Here is a 23483-nt window from a genome sequence, read left to right as displayed (position 1 = left end):
GATAATTGATCCTAAATAAACAGACGCTTGGCAAAGGTACAAAAGTTTTCTCTGATGTTCCTGGTGCTTTTCTTGAATTTATTATTATTAAGAAAGTGTTCTCATGTATTGGGTTGGCCCAAAAGTCTATTTAGTTTTTCCATAAAATAAAAGACATTTTTCATTTTCACCAATAGCTTTAGTGATTTGGATATTCTGAGTATGTCAGCTCTCTCCCGCTGTTGGCTTCTAGCGGGTAGAGGCCAGGGGTAAGAGGCCTGTGAAACATTCCTACCTCCCCTTGGGTTATTTTGAAGCAAACCCCAGACATTATTTAATTTTATCTATAAATATCTCAATATATACCCCTAAAAGATAAGAGTTCATTTTAAAAAATAAGCACAATATCATTATCTCACCTAAAGTAATTCCTTAATATCATTCCTTAATATCATTAAATGTCAATTCATTGTTTAAATTTTCTCTATTATTTTATGATTTTCTTTTCCATATTTTGTTTGCATCAAGATTGAAATGAGGTTCATAGATTGTAATTGCTTATTTCCCTTAGGACTTTCTTAATATATAGATAACCTTCCCCACCTCTTCTTTTGCTGCTTGTGTTAAAGAAACCCGTTTTTCCTAATAGAATTTGCCACAGCCTGATTTTTGCTTCCTTCTACATATGTCTCTTGTAGTCTCTGTAAATTGTCATGTGCATTTATAGATTTGATCAGAATCAGATTTAGTTTTTCTTGTAGGGGGAGCACATTACTTCAGAGGTATCATTGTACCCTGTCTGGGAAGCACACAGTGTCTGCTTGTTTCTATTCTGTGGTGTTAGCAGTTATTAGTGATCACTGGCTAGCTTCATTATTTCATTAGAGGGTACAAAATGGCAGGATTCTAATTTTGTTATTTAAAATGTTGTTTTTCATTTATTAGCTAGAATAATTTTGTAAAAAAAACACTTCCCATTGAGTTACTTCTGTTTTGTTATTTGTAATATAACTTGTAACAATATAGGCGAGATACGTGCTTGAATTTTTTTCTCTTCATTATAATGTCAATTGTCAGGTGAATAAGTTGGTTCCCTAGCATCTTCCAAAGGTGACTAATTAGTTTTTTAAAAGTATTACATGACATCATGGATTTAAATGTATCTGATATGTTTTAATCCTTTTCTGATGGTGAAATTGTTCCATCTTACTACTAGTATGAGCTCCTTCAAGTTGGCTTCTGAGCCCTTTTGACACTTGATCTAGTGTCTGATACCTACTTTGCTTTCTAGTATAACCAAATTTCTAGATTGATAGATTCATCTCGTATGTGTCCTCCCTCAGATGTGGAATAAGATATTTCATTTGGAGCATTAGTTTCTTTTAAGGGGAAATAGTATTTAGATTCTACATCTGGGTGTTAGGAATGTTGTTTGCAATTTATTTGTTCCTTGTTTTAGGATTTTTCAGTGGACAGAGCTAGGAAATAGTTTTTCCTAATATAAAATCCATTGTAAATTCATACTTAAAACTCCTAGTTCAAATTTCAATTACAGAATTTAAAAACCCATATTAGCTTATATTTGTTCCCTCGTATGTTGACGATATTGCACTTTTTTTTGTTGGTAGGCTGTATCTCACTGACGATATCAAGTCAAATCATTGTGTTTTGAAGTCATTTTAGCTGGCCAATCTGTGTGGTGTTGCCACAAACTGTATATCTGGTTAGATTGATTTGTTTATTTTATAGGAATTGCTTTTTAAAAATCTAATTTCTAAAAATTATAATTTCCATATTCAGGTCCACAAAAGTTACAGACAACAAAGTCTAGCTCCTATCCCTACCCCTTAAGCTCTGCTTCCTCTCTTCCCCTGCAGGTGTTTTTTCAGTCAGCTAACCAGCAGTACATGTGGCTCTTAAATTTTAAGTTAATTAAAATTCAACTAAATTAAAAATTAGTTCCTCAGCCTCACTTGCCACGTTTTAAGTGCTCAGTAGCTAAATGTGGCCAGCTGCTATATTGGACAGCACAGACTATAGGACATTTCCTTTCTTGCTGAAGTTCTGTTGGACAGCCCTACCCTAGAGACCTCTCCCTTTTTAAATTTAGGTGTTTATTATTTTACTTGTTAAAAATATAAAAAATTAGTTGTATATATATATAACTCTTTTGATAAATGGTAGTATATTATACATGCTTTTCTCCATCTTTTTTTTGTGTGGTATATCCTGCAGATCACTCCTGACTACAGAGAATATGCACAGATTGTTCTTATTCCTTCAATAGCTTCATAATACTGTACTTCATTGTGTGGATATTTAGGTGTATATGTAGCCAGTTCCTTATTGATGGTCATTTTGATTGTTTTAGTCCTTAACTGCTACAGTAGTGCTGCAATGAATAGTAGTAGTGTTGTCTTGTGTACGTCTTTTTTCATATATTACTAGCACCACTATACTTTTAACACTTAATTTTATTAGTGGGATTTTTGTTTCTTCTAAAGTTATTAAAATATTTTAATTATAGAAATTATCTAATTTTATTTTATTAAAAATAAAAATTATTAAGCGAGAGAGAAAATAATGTAAAATTCATGTTGCCCAGACAGACAACATTTTGGCGTGTATACACCATTTGCTTTACAAATTATTTTCAGATCCTGAGTTCAGATCAAATACTCAGTATTTTTTTAATGAATGTGTTGAGATATTTTATGTACTCATTTGAATTTTTAATTTACTGTAATAGTATAAAGATTTTCTTAACACAGACTTTTTGTAAACTTAACAGCTGCGTGATATTATACTGTACTGATTTTTACAATATTGTTTTTAATTATTACACAGTGGTTAGACATTTATGTTGCTTTCTTTTTTAAGGTACTGCATTAAATACTTGCATATAACTTTTCCCCTATTTTTAGGATTATTGCCTTGGTATCCAGTAATAGAATTATTGGATTAAAGGTTAAAAGCATAATTAGAATTTTAATTTATCTCGCCAGTGATTTTTCCAAAAATTCTGTGGCTCTTGATAGTCATTCTGGCAGCATGGAGTGTTATTTTGAAATCTTTGGTAACTTGATAGGTTTAAAGTTGGCATTTGAGGTTGAGTATTTTTATGTGCCTATTATTTGTACTGCCTGCTGTGGGTCTTAATGTAAATATTTGCCCATTTAACTTTTGACCTCCTATTTTTCTTATGGGTGGTATGTTTTATTTATTTATGTGTTAAGGATGGTAACCATTTTCCTGTCATGTTGCAAATGTTTTTCTTCAAGTGTTTTAATTTGATTAACATTTACATACTTTAGTTTTACATTTTTATGTAGTCAATCATAGATATTTTTCCTTGTTATTAGCGAGCTGGTTCTTTACCACCCCACCCCACTCCCCAAAAAAGAAAAACACTGGTTATTTGATCATTATGCACCTGTTAAAAATCAGCTTTTGTATTTATTATAAATCTTACTATTCAAGGAGCTCAAATACAGTTAACATTTATTCAGAAGCAATTATATGCCAGGTACTTTACATGTCCTCTTTCTTGACTATGATAGGCTTTTTCCAAATACTGTAAATAACTCTGTGTGAAAATATGGACGAATTAAATTATAGCCTCTTTTTAAAATTGTAAGTAGTATATTATTTTGCTTTTAGTATCTTTCATTGTAATTAACTGTCGAAATCTATATCACGAAATATGATGAGTTTCCTTTCTCCCTTCCTTAATTGTAGAGGAAAAAAGTGTTTCTTCTGGTTGCTAATGTGAATTGTGGACTACAGATACATAGAAAAAACAAATTGCACAGATATAAATATTTTCACCATGATCTAAAGACTTTAAAAATATTCTTCAGGCTTCTTACGGATTTTTCTGGAAGAAAGAATCTGTGAAAGTATGTGAATAGAGACTTATTTTCATACCATGGGGGAAAGAGAAAGAAGTCCAGATACTGACCAAGAAAGTGAGGCAGGCAAACACCATTACTATTATTGTTCGTCTGATTTTGGAACCACACCACAGTCTTCTGGCCAGTCATCGCTGGTCAATCCTTCCTCACCTATGATTATCAAGGGAAAACATCCTAAAAGACACATTTCAGATAGCCAAGTGCATCACCAAGGTAAACGTTCTTTAAGAGTGTCCAGTAGACTCTAAAGACCTATTTTCGGTACTTAGGAAAGCTTGCATGAAGGAAACTTTTCTGTTAGCATGTACTTTAATATATGCATAGAAATAGGCTGATTTAGATTTTGAGTAGAATATATTTTTATAAATTTATATAAATGTTATTCATGGCACTGTACATTAGCCTTTGTTATATTGAAAGTCATTCTATATACAAAAGAAAGAGCCATAATTAAGGCTGCTCATTTTGTTTTCTTCCTAAATAAATGCTTGTTTTGGAGTTTTGGGGGTACTGTAAAGGCAAAAAATATCAAAATGTTTGTACCTTAATTTGTCTTCATTTCTAAAAAGTAGTCCTTGTAGAAAAGCATTGATATAAAGTGGTTAAGAGGCATTTTTTTTTAGATTGAGTAAAATTATTTCCCCTAGGTATTGCAGTATTTACTGCAAAAGTTCAAATAAAACCTAGAAATAGAATTTGGGATTTGAGATCATCAGTCTATTTTCAGTTAAACTGTATTATAATGGATACAAGATTAATAAGAAGTAATTTTTCTTGTTTAAGTATTACTAGTCTGGAACTGGTACTAATACACATTTGACTAGGTAATATTCTAGAAATCTCTTCATCTTAAATTCCTGGTCAAGAAAAACCCAACCTGTACTTAGTAATGAAACTTGTAAGGATTACAGGTACACCATAGAGAAAATGAGATAAGTTAAATGAGGTAATTATAGTATGAGTTAAAAAATGCAGCACAACTGTAACAGCAGTACCTTAGAATGGTGAGAATTTGCATTGAAAGACAAGGAGTGGTGAAATTGGAATCTGAAAAAGAAAATGGGCCACATCATGAAATACCTTGAATCCTAGCTAATATATGATTGTTGCTGTGGGGGAATAGTTAGCCATTGAAAAGATTTAAGCAAGAGTATAATTAAAATTGCCTATATAAACTTTTACTTTGAGACATATTTGCTTTTTGAAAAACCAACAAGAATATATGTTTCTATAGAAAACAACCCTTTCATGGACCCCTGATCTTGCTTCTCAGAGATGTTCATACTTTTAACAATTGGGTGCTGGTCTGTCTATTTGTCCTTCCCTCTCTTCCTTTTTTTTTTTTTTTTTTTTTTTTGCAGTACAGTGCTGCAGGATTTTGGCCTCTTCCTCTGAGTCTGTCTCAGTATGAGCCTCTTGTTTTGATTTTGTGGTTAAGAGCATAATCTGATATTAAACATTTGCTCCATATAATTAAAAACAAACAGACTTCAGGATTGAACATTGGAAAATGCTTATTTATTCCCAAGAAATAATTTACATACTTAGGGACTTATTGGTAAAAAATACTTTGATTTTTCATTCCTTTCCCAGAGCAGTTTCAGAGGCCACACAATTAAGGAGTCAGAACTTCTTAAGCCTAATCTTATTTGAGAAGGTAATTGAGAAAAAGCTGTGAAAAAGCAGTTCTAACATCACCTTTAAAAATTTCAATTATTGTCTTCAGTCTGACTTGTACAGTTTTCTGCTTTGCATTGCCTTCTGAATTAAAATCTGTGGTAATTTGTCTACCCTCCTTCAAGCAACAGGACCAAACTGATACCTTTCCTTAAACACTAAGTTAATTTCCCTTGTTTATGTTGCAATCACCAGTGTAGACTAAACTAAGGAAAGAACAAATATGATTAAAATAGTATCCTGAATACTTGAATTTGCAGATATGTGTGTTTGATAACAATTCTTCCTCCTTTTTATTTCAGCATTTCTAAAGGAATATTTATTTATTTACTTATTTATTTTTAGAGAGAGGATAAGGAAGGGAGAAAGAAAGGGAAAGAAACATCAATGTGTGGTTGCCTCTTGCATGCCCCCATCTGAGGACCTGGCTGACAACCCAGGCATGTACCCTGACTGGGAATCGAACCAGTGACCTTTTGGTTTGCAGGCCAGCACTCAATCCACTGAGCCCTCCATCCAGGGCATATTTCATATGCCTACATTTTTAGGATGTAGTGTTTAGTTTTTATCTTGTTCTCAAATTATGTCAGATGTTATTGATAGGAACATCATACTAAAAAAAGCCCCTGAGAAAGCATTTAGAATCACATTGGTACTGCTGGAGCATTTTCCATTTTCAATCACTAATAAAGGGGATTAAGTTCTTATTACTGACAGAGAATATTTGTGGAGAATTTTGTTTTATAAGCATACTTGATTTAATCTTCAAAACAGCATAATTACGTAGGTGGTATTATCCTCATTCCATGGGTGGGGAAAATAGATCCAGAAAGGTTTAGCTGAATTGCCCAAGGAGTTATTTAGTGGTAAATCTGAGTCCCAAACCCAGATCTTCTGATTATACAACATGCTGTCATCCTACTTCACCAAATACAGAAAAAGAGTTCTAATTAATTTAGAGAAAAGTTACATTTCCACATTTTAAATGATCTTTGCCAAATATATTGGCACAAATGACTTGAATATCACAATGTTTTATCCATTGTTTATTAGGCACTATGCTCATGCTAATGTTTCCCATGCATGAATTCTTACTTGTCATCTTACTGTAAAATTAAAAATGGTAAATCCTGATACTACCATCTTTTAAAGTGGTATAAAATAATTCCCTATAAACTATTGTTATATCATTTTGATGGATAAGAATATTCTCAAACTTTCTTAAAAGATTCCAGGTCTGTCTTAATAAAAACATATTAAGAGATATAAATAAAATCTGATAATTTAACTAAATATTATAAAATTATATTTTAAGGAGCAAAATAACTAAAGAATGTTATGGATCCACTTGCTGGGATGAAAAGTAATGCTACATTTGACACAGCTTTCACTTTCTGTTACTATTGTTTCCTTTTCAGCCCCTAGGAAACCAAGTCCTAAGGGTCCAGCCAATAGAAAGGGAGTGAGATTTCGCTCCCAGAGCCTCAGTAGGGAGCCACCAAGGAAAGATACTGATCTTGTTACAAAACGGGTTCTTTCTGCAAGACTGCTAAAAATCAATGCATTGCAGAATGAAATAACTGAACTCCAGGTCAAATTAGCTGAGCTGCTAAAAGAAAATAAGGCTTTGAAAAGGCTTCAGTACAGACAGGAGAAAGCCCTGAATAAGTTTGAAGATACAGAAAATGAAATCTCACAACTTATTGCTCGTCATAACAATGAGATTACAGCACTCAAAGAACGCTTAAGAAAATCTCAAGAGAAAGAACGCACAACTGAGAAAAGGGTGAAAGAAGCAGAAGAGGAACTATATAGGACGAAATTTTCCTTGAAGAAACTGAAAAAGATCTCTGAGGCTAGACACCTACCTGAACGAGATGACTTGGCAAAGAAACTAGTTGCAGCAGAGTTAAAATTAGACGACACTGAAAGAAGAATCAAGGTAAAATTTCTACAGCTTCTAATTGTGCTGTTTTGTATCATCGGGTATTTAATGTGCTCTATTAAGATTGCTTATTGTAGTTCATCATTTGCTTGGAAATGAAGATTTTTTTAGCATTGTTTTTCTAAGTAAGAGGTTAGGAAAAAGTTAACATTCTGTATTTAAGAGGAAAATGCAAAAGATTGTATACATTAAAGGGCCACAAATTAGTGGATGAATGTTTAATTCTGTGGATCATAGTTATTTTGGGGAAATACACTATTTGATTATCTGATTGTTTCTCTAAATTGAAAATACTATATAATAGCTGTAGTATTTAAAACTGACATTTTGGGGCTATTGTATAAGAAATGCCACAGGAACAATACTTTGTTTTTATTTCTTTGAACATTTCTAGAAGATCTATTTTGGAAGAGGTGTGCTCTTACTCTCCAAAATGAAATCTGTTATGAGAGGTGGGTAGAACAATGTTGAGTTATTAGTCTGTGAATACAGCAGAATAATTGATATGTAGTTTGGAAAGCATAAAGGAAAAAGTTTAGGAATAAAGTTTGCTGAGAGAGCTCTCTGAGCAAAGGAAAATCAGAACTATAAATAAGTTAGCTTTTTGCAATGTATTTATTAGGTGTTTTTAATACAGTCATACCTCAGTTCTCGTGGGCTTCAGAATTTGTCAAATCCTGTACTTGTTGCATTTTGACGAGAAAAAAAATGTTTCGGCACTCGGCGCTTGCTTGGGACTTGTTGCACTTGCTAGAACTTGTATGAGTCACAACACCGCCTTGCAAGAGAACATACTTCATTGTTCAGTACTCATCAGTTTTGGCATTCGTCACAAGTTCCAGAAAGAATTAACGACGAGTACCGAGGTACTACTGTACATGGCTTGAAGCTATTATCATAAATGGAAATGAGATTTTGTCAAATGCCTTTTCTACATCTACTGATATGATCATATGATTTTTAAACTTCATTTTGTTTATGTGATGTATCACAATAATTGATTTGAGGATATTGAACCAACCTTGCATCTCAGAAATAAGTCTCACTTAATCTAGGTGTATCTTTTTAATATTTTGCTGAATTTGGTTTGTTAATATACTTTTGAGGATATTTGCATCTATATTTATCAGGGATATGGGCCTATATTTTTCTTTTTTGTAGGGTCTTTGTCTGGTTTTGGAACAGGCAAATAAAGTTACTGCCACTTTATTAACTGTTTTCTGATTTTTAAAAAAATTCTCCCCTACTCGTTTTTTATTCTCTTGCTCCCTTCTTTCCTATTTTGAGGACTTTCTGTAAGTTTTTTGGGGTTTTTTTTTTTTTGTTCTGTTTTGTTTTGTTTTTACTAACTTAATTTTTTTTAATAGAAGGGGTTGAGAAAATGGCTAGAATGTATACCTGGAAATGATCAAGAAATAATGTAGGTGAAGATTCCTCCCAAGGCAGTTCTTTGGCAGAGGCCTGAGCATCTAGTTTTGTACTAGTGAAGGTGGCTGTTCTCAGCGGTGGGGGCAGGCGCACTTTCATGGGGCATTGGCTTCTGGGCCTCAGTAGCTAAAGCCAGGGATGTGGGGAGGTGGGGCACAGTGTCAGGGCACAGTGTCTTGACTTAGCTCCTGGCCTGCGTAGGGCTCCTGGGCATGTGAAGACTGGCTGAGAGCAATCTCTTGAACTAAAGCACTGCTCTTTGGGGGCCTGTTGGGTGTCATACAGGGTGTCCTGGACAGCTGGAGTGACCTGTGGGTCCACGGATTGGTTCTAAAAACATGGGGCTGGCAGAAGCTGGATCAGGGAGACCTCGGTGGCCAGAGCCTGGGCTTGAGCAGCCTGAACAGCTGAAGGCTGAGTTTGAGAGGCCGGAGAAAAATTCTGGAAATTGCTCCCTGAAGCTACAGGGCCCTGGAGATGGCTCTGTGCAGCCGCAGACACCAAGGGGTGGATCTGAGAGACCACAGGCACCAGGGGGTGGCTCTGTGAGACCACGGGGACTGCAGTCTGGATCTTAGAGACCAAGGTGTCCAAAGGCTGCCCTTTAGAGGACAAGGGGACAGCAGGCAGGCTTGCAGAGGGAAGAGTGACTGGAGGCTGGCTCCTAGAGGCCAAGGAAACTATTGGTAGGCTCTTAGGATAAATAGTTAGAGGCTGACTGGTAGAGGACAAGGGGACCACAGGCAGGCTCTTAGAGGCAACAACGGTCGGAGGTAGAGGTTGGTCCAGGGGAGATGGAGTGAACTCTGGCTGCATCAGATGGGTCGCTGGTCGTCCAGCCTCGGGGCCAGAGGACCGGCATCAGGGCTTGGGGCACAAACTCCTTCTGAGCTTTTGACAGCTTCCGGTTCCAGGCCCAGATCCTCTCTGCCAAAGCACTACTGAAATCACTACCTTATTTTACTCACCTCCTCCATATTTACATGGTTTTACTTCTTTTGTATTCCTTAATTTATTGTTGTAATTACACATGCTCTTCCTCCTTTGCCTCTTAACCTTTGTACTAGCTTTATAGTCGGTTAATCTTCTGCTTATTAAGTGTTTGTCTTTGCCAGTGAGAATTTTTTCTTTATTACAGTTTATTCCTATGTTTCATCTTTCTTTTCTACTTAAAGAAGTTCCTTTAACTTTTCTTGTAATACTAGTTTAGTGGTGATGAACTCCTAACCTTTTTCTTTTCTGGGAAATGATCTCTTTTTTGACTGTTTTTTTAAAATTAATTTATTTTTTAAATTTATAAATCATGTTTATTCTATTACAGTTGTCTCAATTTTTACCCCTTTACTCCCCTCACCCATCCCACCCCCACCCCCCACTCCCACAGTCAATTCCCACTCTGTTGTCCATGTCCATGGGTCATTCGTACATGTTCTTTGTCTAGTCCCTTCCCCTTCTTTCCACCATTGTCCTCTTTCCCCATTCCTTCTGTCCTTTTTGATTCTAAATCATAGTCTTGCTGGGTAGAGTAATCTTGGCTGTGCCGATACCTTCTGACCTGAAAAGTCTGCGTTGAAAAATTGGCTGGTAGTCTTATGGGAGCTCCCTTGCATGTAACTAACTGATTTTCTCTTGCTACTTTTAATATTCTCACTTTGGCATTTGACTTATGATATGTTTAATGTAGACTTTTTTGGGTTCATCTTCCTTGGAAATCTCTGAGCTTCTTGGATTTGTATGTCTATTTTATTATTCAGGGTTAGGGAAATTTTCAGTCATTATTCTCCTAATAGGTTTGGAATTCCTGCTCTCTCTCTTCTTTTTCTGGTCCCCTTACCATTCAGATGTTGGTACACTTGATGTTGTCCCAGGGGTACCTTAAATTGTCCTAATTTTTTCAATATTTTTTCTTTTTGCTGTTCCAGTGGGTTTTTTTTTTTTTCCTACCTTGTTACAGATTGCTGGTCCAGTCCTCTTCTTCACCTAATCAGTGAGGGGGGTACCCCATCCCGAAGTCCCCCCAGCTGCTGCAGATGAAAAATTAAGTTGTTCCATACACTCGGTCTGCCAGGAAAAGGGGGTGGCAATTCCCTCTAGTGGAGAATGCCCTGAACCCTTCTCTGAAATGGCTTCTATTGAGAACGATATGCATAGGGGTATACAGCGTACATGCATGCAAAGCTAATTGACGTACTTCAGAGGGCTATAGATAACAAGAAAAGGAACATATCAATCAGCCTTGGGATAGGGTCTGTCAGACATACAGACGCCAGATGGTCATTAAGCCAAGGTTCAGGGGCTCAGGAATCTTTTCCCCTATTTGAGACTACACACTTGGTTTTTCTTTATCAGGGCAGTACAAAGCAGAGCAAGCTTCAGTAAATATAATGCATTCTTTAGGCCAGATCTCCCAGGGGACCTGTGGTGTTTAGTATCGGACCATGCACCTTCCATCATTCCTGGCTTTCTAGTCGAGGCTTACAGGCAGGGGGCGAGGGGGTGGCTAGCTTGTGTAGGGCTATAATTCCTGATACCACACAAAGTGGTCCCCAAGAAATCTGCTGTTGATTTCTTCCAATGTATCCTCATTCCAGTTGTTGTATTCTTCATTTCTTTTTTAAGATTTTATTTATTTTTAGAGAGAGGGAAAGGGAGAGAGAGGAGAGGGAGGGAAACATTGATGTGAGAGAGAATTATCAAATCAGTTTCCTGTCATACACACCCCAACTGGGGATTGAACCCATAGCCTAGGCATGTGCCCTGAATGGGAATCAAACCAAGCCACGTTTTGCTTTGTGGATGGTGCCCAACCAACTGAGCCACACTAGTCAGGTATATCCTTCATTTCTGACTGTTTCTTTTTTATGGTTTCTGTCTCTTTGTTGAAGTTCTTACTGAGTTCATCTATTCTTCCCCTGAGTTAATTGAGCATCCTTATAACCAGTGGTTTGAAGTCTGTATCTGGTAGATTGGTTTTCTTCACTTTACTTAGTTCTTTTTCTAGAGCTTTGTCCTGTTCTTTCATTTCTTCATCTCTCCATTTTGGCTACTTTTCTTTGTTTCTGCTACATTTTGCAGATCTTTATTTTTTCCTTCCTTGTTCTAACTTTGGGATTAATTTCTACTTTGTCTAGTCTATTGAGGTGTAAAGTTATGTTTATTTGAAGTCTTTCTAGTTTCTTAATATGTGCATTTATTATTATAAAATTTTCTTTCAGAACTGCTTTGGTTGCATGCCACAAGATTTTGTGTGTTTTATTTGTTCAGAAATAGTTTTTTTCCCTTTTTAGGGGGTTGACTCAATAGTTGTTTAGAAGTGTGTTGTTTAGTTTCCACTTCTTTGTAGATCCTCTCATTTTTATTTTGATTTGTTTCCTACCATTTTGGTCAGAAAAGATAGCTGGTATGATTTCAACCCTAAATTTCCTAAGATTTGTTTTGTGTCTAATTACATGATATATCATGTGGAATGTTTCATGTGCACTTGAGAATGTGTATTCTGCTGCTGTTGAATGGAATGTTCTGTTATGTCTTTTATGTCCAGGTGTTCTAAAGTGTGGTTTAATTCCAACATTTACTTAATTGATTTTCTGTCTGGAAAACTTATCCATTGCTGATAGTGGGGTATTAAATTCCCCTAATATTATTGTATCATTTGTTTCTCTATTAAGATTCATTAGTATTTGCTTAATGTATTTCAGTGCTTAGGTGTTTGGAACATATGTATTTATGATTGATTGTTATATCTTCTTGATATTAGACCCCTTTATCGTTACATAATGATCTTTGCCTCTTCTTATCCTCTTTGGCTTGAAGTCTATTTTGTCTGATATAAGTATGGCTCTGCCCACCATCTTTTGATTTTTGTTTGCCTGGAATATCATATTCCATCCTTTTACTTTGAGTCTATGTGTGTCTTTAGAGCTATAATAAGTATCCTGGTGGCAGCATATAGTTGAGTCCAGATGGAACTTGTATTTTTATCCAGCTATCCACTCTGTCTTTTGATTGGTAAACTCAATACATTTACATTCAAGTTGAATGTTGATATGTAAGGATTTATTACCAATTTATCTTTTGTCTTCCAGTTATTTGTCTTTTCCTTGTTTCTTTTTCCATCTGTTTCTCTCTACGTTTGTAAATTGGTGGTTTTCCATGGTGATTTGCTCAGTCTCCCCCTTTTTTATGCTTCATATCTCTGGTATACATTTTTGCTTTGTAGTTACCATGATGTTTACATAAAAATTCCCGAATGGGGAAAAAGGTATAGGGAATAAGAAGCATAAACAGTAGGTACAAAACAGACAGGGAGAGGTTAAGAATAGTATAGGAAATGGAGAAGCCAAAGAACTTACATGTATGACCCACGGACATGAACTAAGGGAGGGAGAATGCTGATGGGAGTGGGGTGCAGGGTGGAGGGGAATAAGGAGGAGGAAAGAAATGGGACAACTGTAATAGCGTAATCAATAAAATATACATATATATATATTTTAAATCCCATAGATGAAATAGTTCTTTTTTGGCTGATAGCATTCTATTTTTTATTCACCTGTAAATGTTCCATCTGTTTATCCTCCCTCTTTTATATTTCTAATGTCACAAAGTATCATTTTATGCTGTGATTTTGTTACCAAGTTGTAGTTACAGTTATTTTTAATGTTCTCTTTCTTTAACCTAATTGTTTAGCATACTATTCTAAAAAAAGAGTAACAGTTTTCTAATTTTGACTGCATCACCTTAATCAGAGTTTTGTGTACTTTTGTTTGTTTGTTTTTTTGTTTGTTTGTTTTCATTTCAACTTGAAGGGTCCCTTTCAACATTTCTTGTAAGTCAGGTCTAGTGGTGGTGAATCCCCTCAGCTTTTGTTTGGGAAAGCCTTACTGCTCCTTCATATGTGAAGGGTAACTTTGCTGGATAGAGTATTCTTGGCTGGCAATTTTAATCTTTCAATATTTTGAATATGCTCTTCCATACTCTCCTAGCCTGTAGAGTTTCTGCTGAGCAATCTGCTGATACCTTAATGTGTGTTCATTTGTAGCTTACTGAGGTGTTTTTTTTCCCCCATTCTGTTGCCTTTAAAACACTTTGTCATTGACTTTCAACAATTTTAATATGTGACTTGGATAAGGTCTTTTTTTGTGTTGAGATAATGTAGTGTTTGTTTTAATAGCTTCATGGACTGGAATGTACAGCATCTTTCTCAGGTTTGGGAATTTCTCAGCGATTTTGTCTTCAGTCTCTGCTCCCTTTTCCCTCTTTTCTCCTTTTGGTTTACCCATTCATCTAATGCTGGCTCTCTGAATGCAGTCTGACAGCAGTTGTAGGGTTTCTTCACTTTAAAAAAATCTTTGTTTGCTCTCTTGTTCTGCCTAAATTCAATTCTAAATTCCTATCCTCCAGCTTGTTTATTATCTCTTTCAACTGATCTTCCCTCTTTCCAGTGCACTGTAAAGCATTCTTCGATGCTTTTTATAATTGCACTATCTTTGTAAAGTATTCCATTTAACTGTTAATTTTGTTTTGAAGTCACTGTATTGCCTTTCTGAGTTTTCTTGTAGCTCGTAAGATATCTTCATAGCAATTATTTTGAATTCTTTATCAGTGAGATCACAATATTCCATATTTTGGGATGTGATTGTTCGGAAATTGTTGTTTTCTTTTTGTGATACTATGTTACCATATTTTTTTCACTGTGTCTGTTGGAAAGTTCCTCTCCTGCTGCATTTGAAGTAGTGAATACTTTTGTTCACTTTGATTCTAACAGTTCAACAGATTCATAATTATGAGCCTTTCTTTTGTTTTCTAGAAGGTGGCTCTATAGCACATATTTTGGTTTCTCTTACCAAAGCTGACTCACCACTAAGTTTGGGAGGTCATGCATTAAAAAAAAGCTGGAGGGAAAAAACGATGGTGGCAGTAGAGTGAGGGGAGGTGTGTGCAGCTTTGGGTGTTGCTCATGCAGGGAGGGGGGTCCTCCAGTGGAGGGAGTCCCAGAGGTCTCTGGGTAGATTTTTTTCCCCAATATCTTGCAGTACATAGAAGGGAACATATTCCTTCATCTCTTTTTCTGCCGCCTTCTTTTTCCTTTCCTCTACCCAGTGACTGCTGTCTCTTCTCAGAGCAATGGGTTCCTCCAGCTGCAGCATGCACAGCAAGGCAGACATTCCACTCGCCACCTTCACCCTCCATGTCCTCTGCCAGAAAAGTCATGCTGGACTACCTCTGCTGCCATTGCCACTCTCCTGGCTCTGCAGCCTTCTCTGAGATCCAGTCCACCTACTTTTGAGTGTACAGATGGATGGATTGCTCAAGTATCTTGATGCGCTGTGCAGAGGAGCACGTTTGTTCAATTATGGAGGTCTGATTAGTTCTAAGTCAAACAGGAGAGAAGAAAAGGAATGACTCATGTTACCATGATGTTGAGATTACGTAAAAGAAAATATTTTACAAATCCTCATAAACTTCATGGAACATTTTGAAGACCACTGAGATGCCTATTGTTTTTACTTAGAAATATTTTACAAAGTAATCTTTGCACCTTGAACAGTGCCTTGTAATTTTACATAGGTGTCTTTGTATCTGTTTGCCCAAACCATGATTCTCAAAAGCCCGTGTTTTTCATCACAGCCTTTAGTTGTCTTTTGCTCCCAACTTAAATGACTATCCATGTATGCCTCAGACAAATGCTTAAGAAATTATTTATAAATCATTGAGAAAAACAAAGAATCATATCTAAGTACTAAATTGTTTGGTCAGTTTATTTCACAGTTTATTTTGTTTAGAAACACTAATCCCAGCCTGGTTTGTATGTCTTGTACAGTACTACTAAAAAAATCACTTTGATGCTAAGTGAAATGTTTTGCTCTTTAATTATTTTTAAGTGCTATTTTTATGTGTTTTCACACATATCATAGGAACTAACAAAAAACCTTGAACTGAGTAGTAACAGTTTCCAACGACAGTTGCTTGCTGAAAGGAAAAAGGCATACGACGCTCATGATGAAAATAAAGTTCTTCAAAACAAGCTGCAACAACTATATGAAAAACTAAAGGTAAGCACTTTATTTTAAATCGAACAATTTCTTTCTATGTTAAATAAAAACTAAATATTTTTACAACACTGTTACTTTTCATATTTGTTAGTGGTACAGTATCATTTACAAAATTCCAACACCATCTTTGGTATTTATAAAGAAAAGGTTTGTTGATTTAATCACTATAACATTTGTCAAAAATGAAACATTGAATACACTAAGAGGTATTATGTAACTGAAGTTATAAAAATTCTGTAAAATATGGGAACTAGAGTTTTTTGGTTGTACAGTTGAATAATCCAGTGTTCTTCCTCAGATAACTCCATTAATTAATTTTAAAGTTATTTCAAATAATGCCCTTAATTTTCACAGTGTTTATACTCAGAGGAAGCATTCAAATTAGTTAATTTTGTTAAAACAGCTCTTCTTAATTCTCTCCTGAGATCATTTATGGGTTGAAATTTTGTGCAAAATTTAGTGTTTATGCATTATCTTGCATAGAATTTTTACTTTGTTAATCGAATTCTCAGAGAAATCTATAGCCCCAAAATGGTCAAGAACACTTGTGTTTTCTAAAAAAAGGTTTAATTTTTAACTCAGTAATTTATAACTCACATTTGAGAGAGCTAAATAAATTCTTTGTCTCTGTTGCTTAAACTGGAAGACAGTTTAGGACAATGCTAGCGCTACCAGGTAGGAGTGGGGAGAAAATGAATGTTGCCTTATGCTCTCTCTCTCTTTTTTTTTTTTTTTTTTTTTTTTGATTACCAGTATATATTGGACTTTAGGGAGAAATCCTTGCTCTACCTAAACCTAAATATCCTAGAGATATTCCTTTCTGTAGTTAGGTAGTTACAAAGGGAAGCTGAACTAGGTATATTCCAGTTTGGTAAGTATAATCCCAGTTGTCAAGGTGAGGATTTCTGTTTTGTTTTAAACTGAGACTCTTGTGTCCTTCATTGTACTGGGTTTGTTTTCAGGAAAAGGAGAGAGAATTGGATATAAAAAACATATATTCTAATCGTCTACCAAAGTCTTCTCCAAAGAAAGAAAAAGGAAATATATCAAGAAAAAATGGTATAGTAGCTATTATTTTTTAAAAAACACATGGTAGCTATTACTAACAACAAAATAAATGCTGAAATAGAAGGAAGGCAAAGGGAAAAGAACATCATTGAAATAAATTCAAGTTTTCTTTAAACTATTGACTAGTTTAATATTTAACATTAGTTTTCAGAAATCGTTTCAGCTTTCTCAAGTTTTTCCCAAGTTTGTAAAAGTTATATTTTGCATAATTTCTAAAAAATTTTCTTCATAAGGACACTCCAAACTAGAGATTATAGAATTATGAACCTTTATTTACATGTCACCTAGCTCTAACAGTTAGTTATACATTTTACTAATCTTATTTTTTTTTACTTTTTTCCTCAGAGTATTATAAAGCAAAATCCAGATATTTCATTTCACTCATAAATACTTTGGTATTGTTATGCATATCTTTATATTTTTTTAAACGAGAGTATAATTTTCCTCTTTGGTAAATTTCAAAAATTTAAAAACATAAACTTCATAAAAGCTTAATAGGATTTACTGGTCAGAACTGTCATCAAATTACATAACTGCCAGTAAATCCTAGAAACAAAAACTAACGTGAGTAGTCATGGAGCTAAGCAAAACATGCATTAGGCTCATTTAGATGGCAAATATATATACCAGCTGAATTCCATATATCTTAGCAATGTTTACTACAATTAGAAAAATTATTTTATAATTTTCATGGTAGCTGCATGCCAATGTGATTTTACATACCAGTGTACAAAAGGAGTACAAACCAGTGAAGACTTCAAGCTGGAAGAATTTCCTATTACACCACAAAGAGTTATGTGTTATGAAAACAAATGGGAACCCAAACATCTTACTTTGGTGAGTTTAGCAATATGATTAGGTACCAAACTCTAGGTTTGAAGTTATTCTTAAAATACAATTTCAAACATTTTAAAATTTCAGCAGTGACACTAATGCTGTATCTGTAAATATGCAACTAGCCTTTCAAAGAGCGAGATAACATTGTATGTATTTGTTAAATTCTTTAGATTGACTCTTAGTTCACATTGCACCTTTCAGATGCTTCAGAAAGGTTTTTGTACCTTCTGGGTTGGAGGTAGAAGGGACGAAAAATTGACTGAGTTTCTTACTTTGCATGTGCTGAGATAGTCTTTAAAGAGCAAATTATAGCAGTTTTCAAATGATTTTTTAGAATTTGACTACATTTATTTTGGGGGAAAATTTTACAAGTTAGCTAAATGCTGAGCAAAGTAATTGCAGTGGAATCTATACCATTCAAATTAGAGTGGCATATAGTGGGTCTGTGTTAGACCTTCATTTATATTCTGACTACTGGAGGGTACTTTTCTCTGAGACTTTTCTCTTTAGTGTTTAGTTTAAAATCCAAAGTGATGTGTACCAGAGAGCCATTGTACTTATATAATGCTATATTTTTGTGCCTTGTAGTTTCCCCATGATCCTGAGATGATCTCTTGTATAAGAGAGAAAGGATAATCTGATTTGGTTCCTGTGTGTACTCTAGTTTTTTGTTTCTTAATTTTGTTTTAATTTAGACAAGTTAACTGTATCTGCTGTATTTCTTCCTGTATTTGCACTGTCATCATGGAGACTAGAGATCATGTTAATTGGTCTGTTTGAAAGGGTAAAATGTGGAATAATAAAGTAAGATGTGGTATAAAGTTAGTAAATTTTAAGATGATAAAAATATTTGGTATTTATAAATTTCAGCAGGAGGAATAGCAGCTTGATACAGTAAAAAGAGTATAACCTTAGAATTAGCATTGCTCTTTTGTTAAATTCTGGTTCTGACATTTTAGTTGCGTGACTTCTTGGCGCTTCAATTTCCCAATTTATAAAATGGGAGTGTTATCATTTAGAGTTGTGCTTCATAATCACGAAGATTATGAAGTTCTTAAGACTGATCTTGCCACTTTAAAGTGCCTCAACAAATGGGAGCTGTGTTAGTTAAAGTACAGGCTAAGCTGCTATTGGAAAGAGACTTAGAATACAATGGCTCAAGCAAAATACAAGTTTCTTTCTCTTGTAATAGTCTGAAGGTCAAAGGGTAGTCCATAATAGGCAGAAAGTATTATTTCATGGCAGTTATCTTCTATCTTATTGCTCTTCCACCTTAAAGAGTGTAGTCCTCTTCTCTATGGTTAGAACTGCCTAACAACCCCTATGAGAAGGAGGGATTAGGACATGAAGGGCAAGCAGTTTTTGCTTTTATAATTGTGAGCACACTTCTACTCATACCTTATTGGTCCTATCTAGCTGCAAGGGAGGCTAGCAATATAGTCTCCAGTTGAGCAGTCCAAGGTATTTTGTAACTAAAAGGAAGAAGGGGAAGATGGATACTAAGGGACAATGCTCTACTACACAAGTCTACTAATAATAGATATTTTACTTTTATTAAGAAAAATTATACATGTGAAAGAGACCATATGAAACAAGGAATTTAAGTTCATATTTTTACTTGATTTAAATAATACAAAATTTATTAATTGAAGGCTTTTGGCCTAAAGGGATAGTTGAGACTCATATCCTGGTATAAACTGAAAGATTCCATGTACTTGTCTCTGCCTGTGTTACAGTTAGCACCATCTCAGTTGGCCCTTACCGTTGGTTAAATAGTCTTTCTGATTAACTGAATTAATCAGATTTTATTGTGAAATGCACAAAGCAATAATACTTCTGAAACTTCTCTCTTTATGATTTTATGTAGGGTATTGACTTTATTTGTATTATATTGGTTTTAATATAGCTTAGAAATGCTTCTTTAAAATTTTAACATTTTAACTAAAGAAAGTTGTGTGCTTTTGAAGCATTTTTCAAAGGGTGGTAACTTCTGACTTACTGACTTATTAATTAAAAATTTGCTTTAATTTCTAACTTAGTTGATATCATGCTTAATGGGAGATAAATCTATAATATTTAAGTAGCTTCTAATTTTTCTTCATGTGAACTTGCATATTTTTTTTAAAAAAACATGTAATAGAACCTGAACTATGAAGAGAGAAATGAGCATGAAGAAGCAGGGATTCTAAACCCAGCTGTACAAAGAAAAGAAAAATTTGTTAAAGATCAAGGAATCCGTGTTGTAAAACAAGAGGCTGAGAAACTGGATGATGGTAAGAGTTAGTTTAAGCATGTGATGAGTCAGCATCCATTGGGAAAGAGAGGGTTAACATCCCCTAATGTCTTCCAGCTGAAGAATGAATTGGATATACAGAGCAAGACAAGGTTGATACAGTGGTAGCAGGTGTTCTACCAGGAATTGCAAGCATTTGAATAAAGTTACTAAAGAAAGAAAAAAGTGAAAAGTGTATTTCAATTGCAATTTTGGTAAGGGAATAAGGACAAAGTTACCTAGAGAAGAGTCAGACAAAGAAAAAAATTATTTGTGTATTAACTAAAGCTTGACAAAGATGTAACTGAAGTACAACTGTCTTTATTGGCTTTACCTTGAAACTCTCTAGTGTGTAGACTAGCCCAAGCATTAAAATCAATGAATTATGAGGTCCTGAATATATTCCTATAATTTTTCTTTAGTTTTTAATTTGTAAAGTAAATCTTTACTGTGTTCAATCATTATTGTAGAAGTTTAGTGAACCAACTCACATAGTTTCAGATACTGGAAATGAAGTTCAGGAATCAATTTATTTCCATCTGGATAAAATGTCTTTAAGGCACAGGTGAGACCTAGCCTTGAATGTATTCTGTTAGTTATATAGTAGATGCTTACAGAAAAATCACTCTTTTCCCTCTTATAGTTAATGAAACATAGGTCATGACTAATTGTTACTTAAATGAGTATATGTACATTTGTGTGTGTACTTAAAACAGTGTAACAGTTGAATGGAAGCTATGTTTACATCACTATTAGCTAATGCACAAAGGGATACTTTCACATGTTAATCTATAGAACAGAAAATTAGGTGTTATGTTCAATTCTGTCTAGGTACCAGGAAAAGGAATAAAGTAATAGACTCTCACTTTTCTTTGTCCTTTTTGACTGATTTTTTTTTTTTTACTCTGGAGTCTGTATGGAATGATCTCTGACATCAGTAAGAATGTATGTCATTTACTAAAATTACCAAATATATAGGGTGTTCAGGTGTTCTTATATATTTTAATACTTAAAATTTTTTCTTGGGAAATAATGCCAAATTTTAGCAAAGCAGCAATAATAGCCAAAGAACTATTTAAGCTGTATACCCCATGCCCATACTGTAAAATATTTTCATGTGTAGTTCTCCAAAATAAGGACTTTCTCTTATGTCATTCTAGTATGGTTTTTGATCTCAGGAAATTTAACTTTGATACAACCCACTTCTCTAATTGGCTATCTATACTAGTTTTGTCAGCTGACACAGTATTGTCCATTATAGTATTTTCTTATCTGGAATAGCTTTTTTACCTTTAAAAAAATATTTTGTGAGATTTACATTACTGATGAATACAGACCTTGTTTGATTTTTAATAGAATGTTCCTCAATAGAGGTTTATCTGAAGTTTTCTCATAATTAGATTCAGGATAATGCATCTGTCAGAATACTGCATAAGTGATCTGTCTTCCGAAGGGTATGACATCCATAGGGTCAATTTATTTTTAAGTTAAAAATTTTTTCTCCATCTATCCCACCACCCTCAGCGTGTAGCACTATAGCAGGTATAAAACATAGAGAACTTTCTTTCCCACCCTTTAATTGAAGAACAAAATTTTTCTTTAAATGTGAATGTGAATTTTAAATGCAATACACATTAAGTATATTCTTTTTGAATCCCAGAATATCAAGTATAGAAATGAAATTTATGGTGTTCATTTTCACTGTAGCGTTAATACCCAAACTAAATAAGACTTGTATTGTAAAAGAGTTGGGGTTTCCTGTTTAAAAATAATGACTGCTATAAAATTTCATTTTATACAGAATGGGAAAGAGAAAAGCTTGCTAAAAAGCAAAAAGACAAGACACCTATGCTGGAAAGAGAAGCTAAGCCAGCTTTGGAAACTGGAAAATACCAAGTGAAAATGTACCAAATTAAAAATATTGATAAATTAGAAGAAGAGGAAGAAGAAAGACTGAAAAGAGAACTGCTACTTGCTAAAATGAATGAAATCAACAGAGAACTCCAAGATTCTCAGAATCTAAAAGGTCCTTTTTTGCCATTGCTACCTGATTTAGAATCTGAACTGCACCCCCCAGAGAAAAGCCCCAAAACATACATGTTCTCTGAATCCTCAGAGAGATTATTCAATGGCCATCACTTGCAAGACATCAGTCTTTTTACTTCAAAAGGAGATGATCAGAACCCAGGACGTATCAGAAGCCCAGTCTCTCCAAATGAGCTTGCATTTGGCAGCTATGTGCCTTCATTTGCAAAAGCATCAGGGAAGTCAAATAATTTTAGCCAAAAAAGTGGCCTTTTGGATTTCCAAAGAAACGGAATAGAGAAACTTAGTAAAGACAATGTAGATTTAACTACAAGAAAAGAGAAAAAAGCTAATCTGATGGAACAGCTATTCGGTACAAGTGGCAGCAGCACCATTTCTTCTAAAAGCAGCGACCAGAGTTCTCTGGCTGCCAGCAAAGGAGACTTTGACCCTTTAGATTTTCTCTCTAGGGACAAAAGCAGCAGGGGTAGAGAACATAATGAAGATGACTTTTTCTTCAGTGAAGGAAGACGTTTTAATCCAAGCAGACACAGATTAAGAAATGCAAACAATAAACCAGCAGCAAAAGCAGTTGGTTCTGTAGAAGATGAAATAGAAGACATAGCACTGAGATGACTGACTGTAGAATATATTTTTCCAATTGTAAATATTAAAATATTTTTATAGTATATATTATAAACATTTAAGGAATGATTTTAGTAGGTAAATACAGTTCAAATAAAAATAAGTACATCATATCACATCACACAGCTAATTCACCAAGAATGAAGGAGCCTCTTTTGAATGAAACCTAAAATAGAGAGAGCACTTGCTTAGTTTTTACTTTATTTGCAAATACGTTTTACCTCTTAAATCAGCTCTTATGGGAGGTTTCGCTCCATTGGAGTTCATACTCATTTTCTATATTTAATCCCTATTTATTTATTTGTATTTAGGCCAGTGAGCATATGGCCAAAACTAAGCTTCCTGCTGATTACTGATGGAAATTAAGTGTGAGAGACTCTGTGTTGGGAAGTGTAACTTCCAGGTGGTGGAGAACGAGTACTACTTCAGAACCAGGTCCTTAGTGGGTAGGGGTGAAGGTCCCATACTTAAATAGCAAGGCTAAGCTACTTTTAAATGAAAGCAGCCACAACATTGGGATTTCTCATTCCTTTGGAAGGAACCAGAGTTAAGGGCTACTCACTTCCTAATTAAAAGCCTCATTAAATCACCGACAACTGGGTTAACACATATTAGGTTGAATTTAGAAGATGTTTGTTTGC

At 34.7% G+C, this 23483-nt stretch overlaps 1 protein-coding gene across 1 annotated transcript; it reads left to right on the top strand.

Moving 5' to 3' along the window:
* The first annotated feature begins 3862 nt into the window (after window positions 1–3862).
* Window positions 3863–22833, top strand: LCA5 (lebercilin LCA5). Its single transcript, XM_054569651.1, has 7 exons — window positions 3863–4106; window positions 6989–7512; window positions 15858–15995; window positions 16958–17054; window positions 17761–17900; window positions 20041–20173; window positions 21974–22833. Exons 1-7 carry the CDS (start codon window positions 3908–3910, stop codon window positions 22831–22833), a joined length of 2091 nt encoding a protein of 696 aa, XP_054425626.1. The 5' UTR covers window positions 3863–3907.
* The last annotated feature ends 650 nt before the right edge of the window (window positions 22834–23483 follow it).

The sequence above is a fragment of the Pteronotus mesoamericanus genome, unplaced genomic scaffold, assembly GCF_021234165.1.
Source record: "Pteronotus mesoamericanus isolate MK-2021 breed Mesoamerican mustached bat unplaced genomic scaffold, CSHL_Meso_final contig_20, whole genome shotgun sequence".
Classification (NCBI taxonomy): domain Eukaryota; kingdom Metazoa; phylum Chordata; class Mammalia; order Chiroptera; family Mormoopidae; genus Pteronotus; species Pteronotus mesoamericanus.
This window is presented reverse-complemented; position numbering and strand designations above follow the sequence as displayed.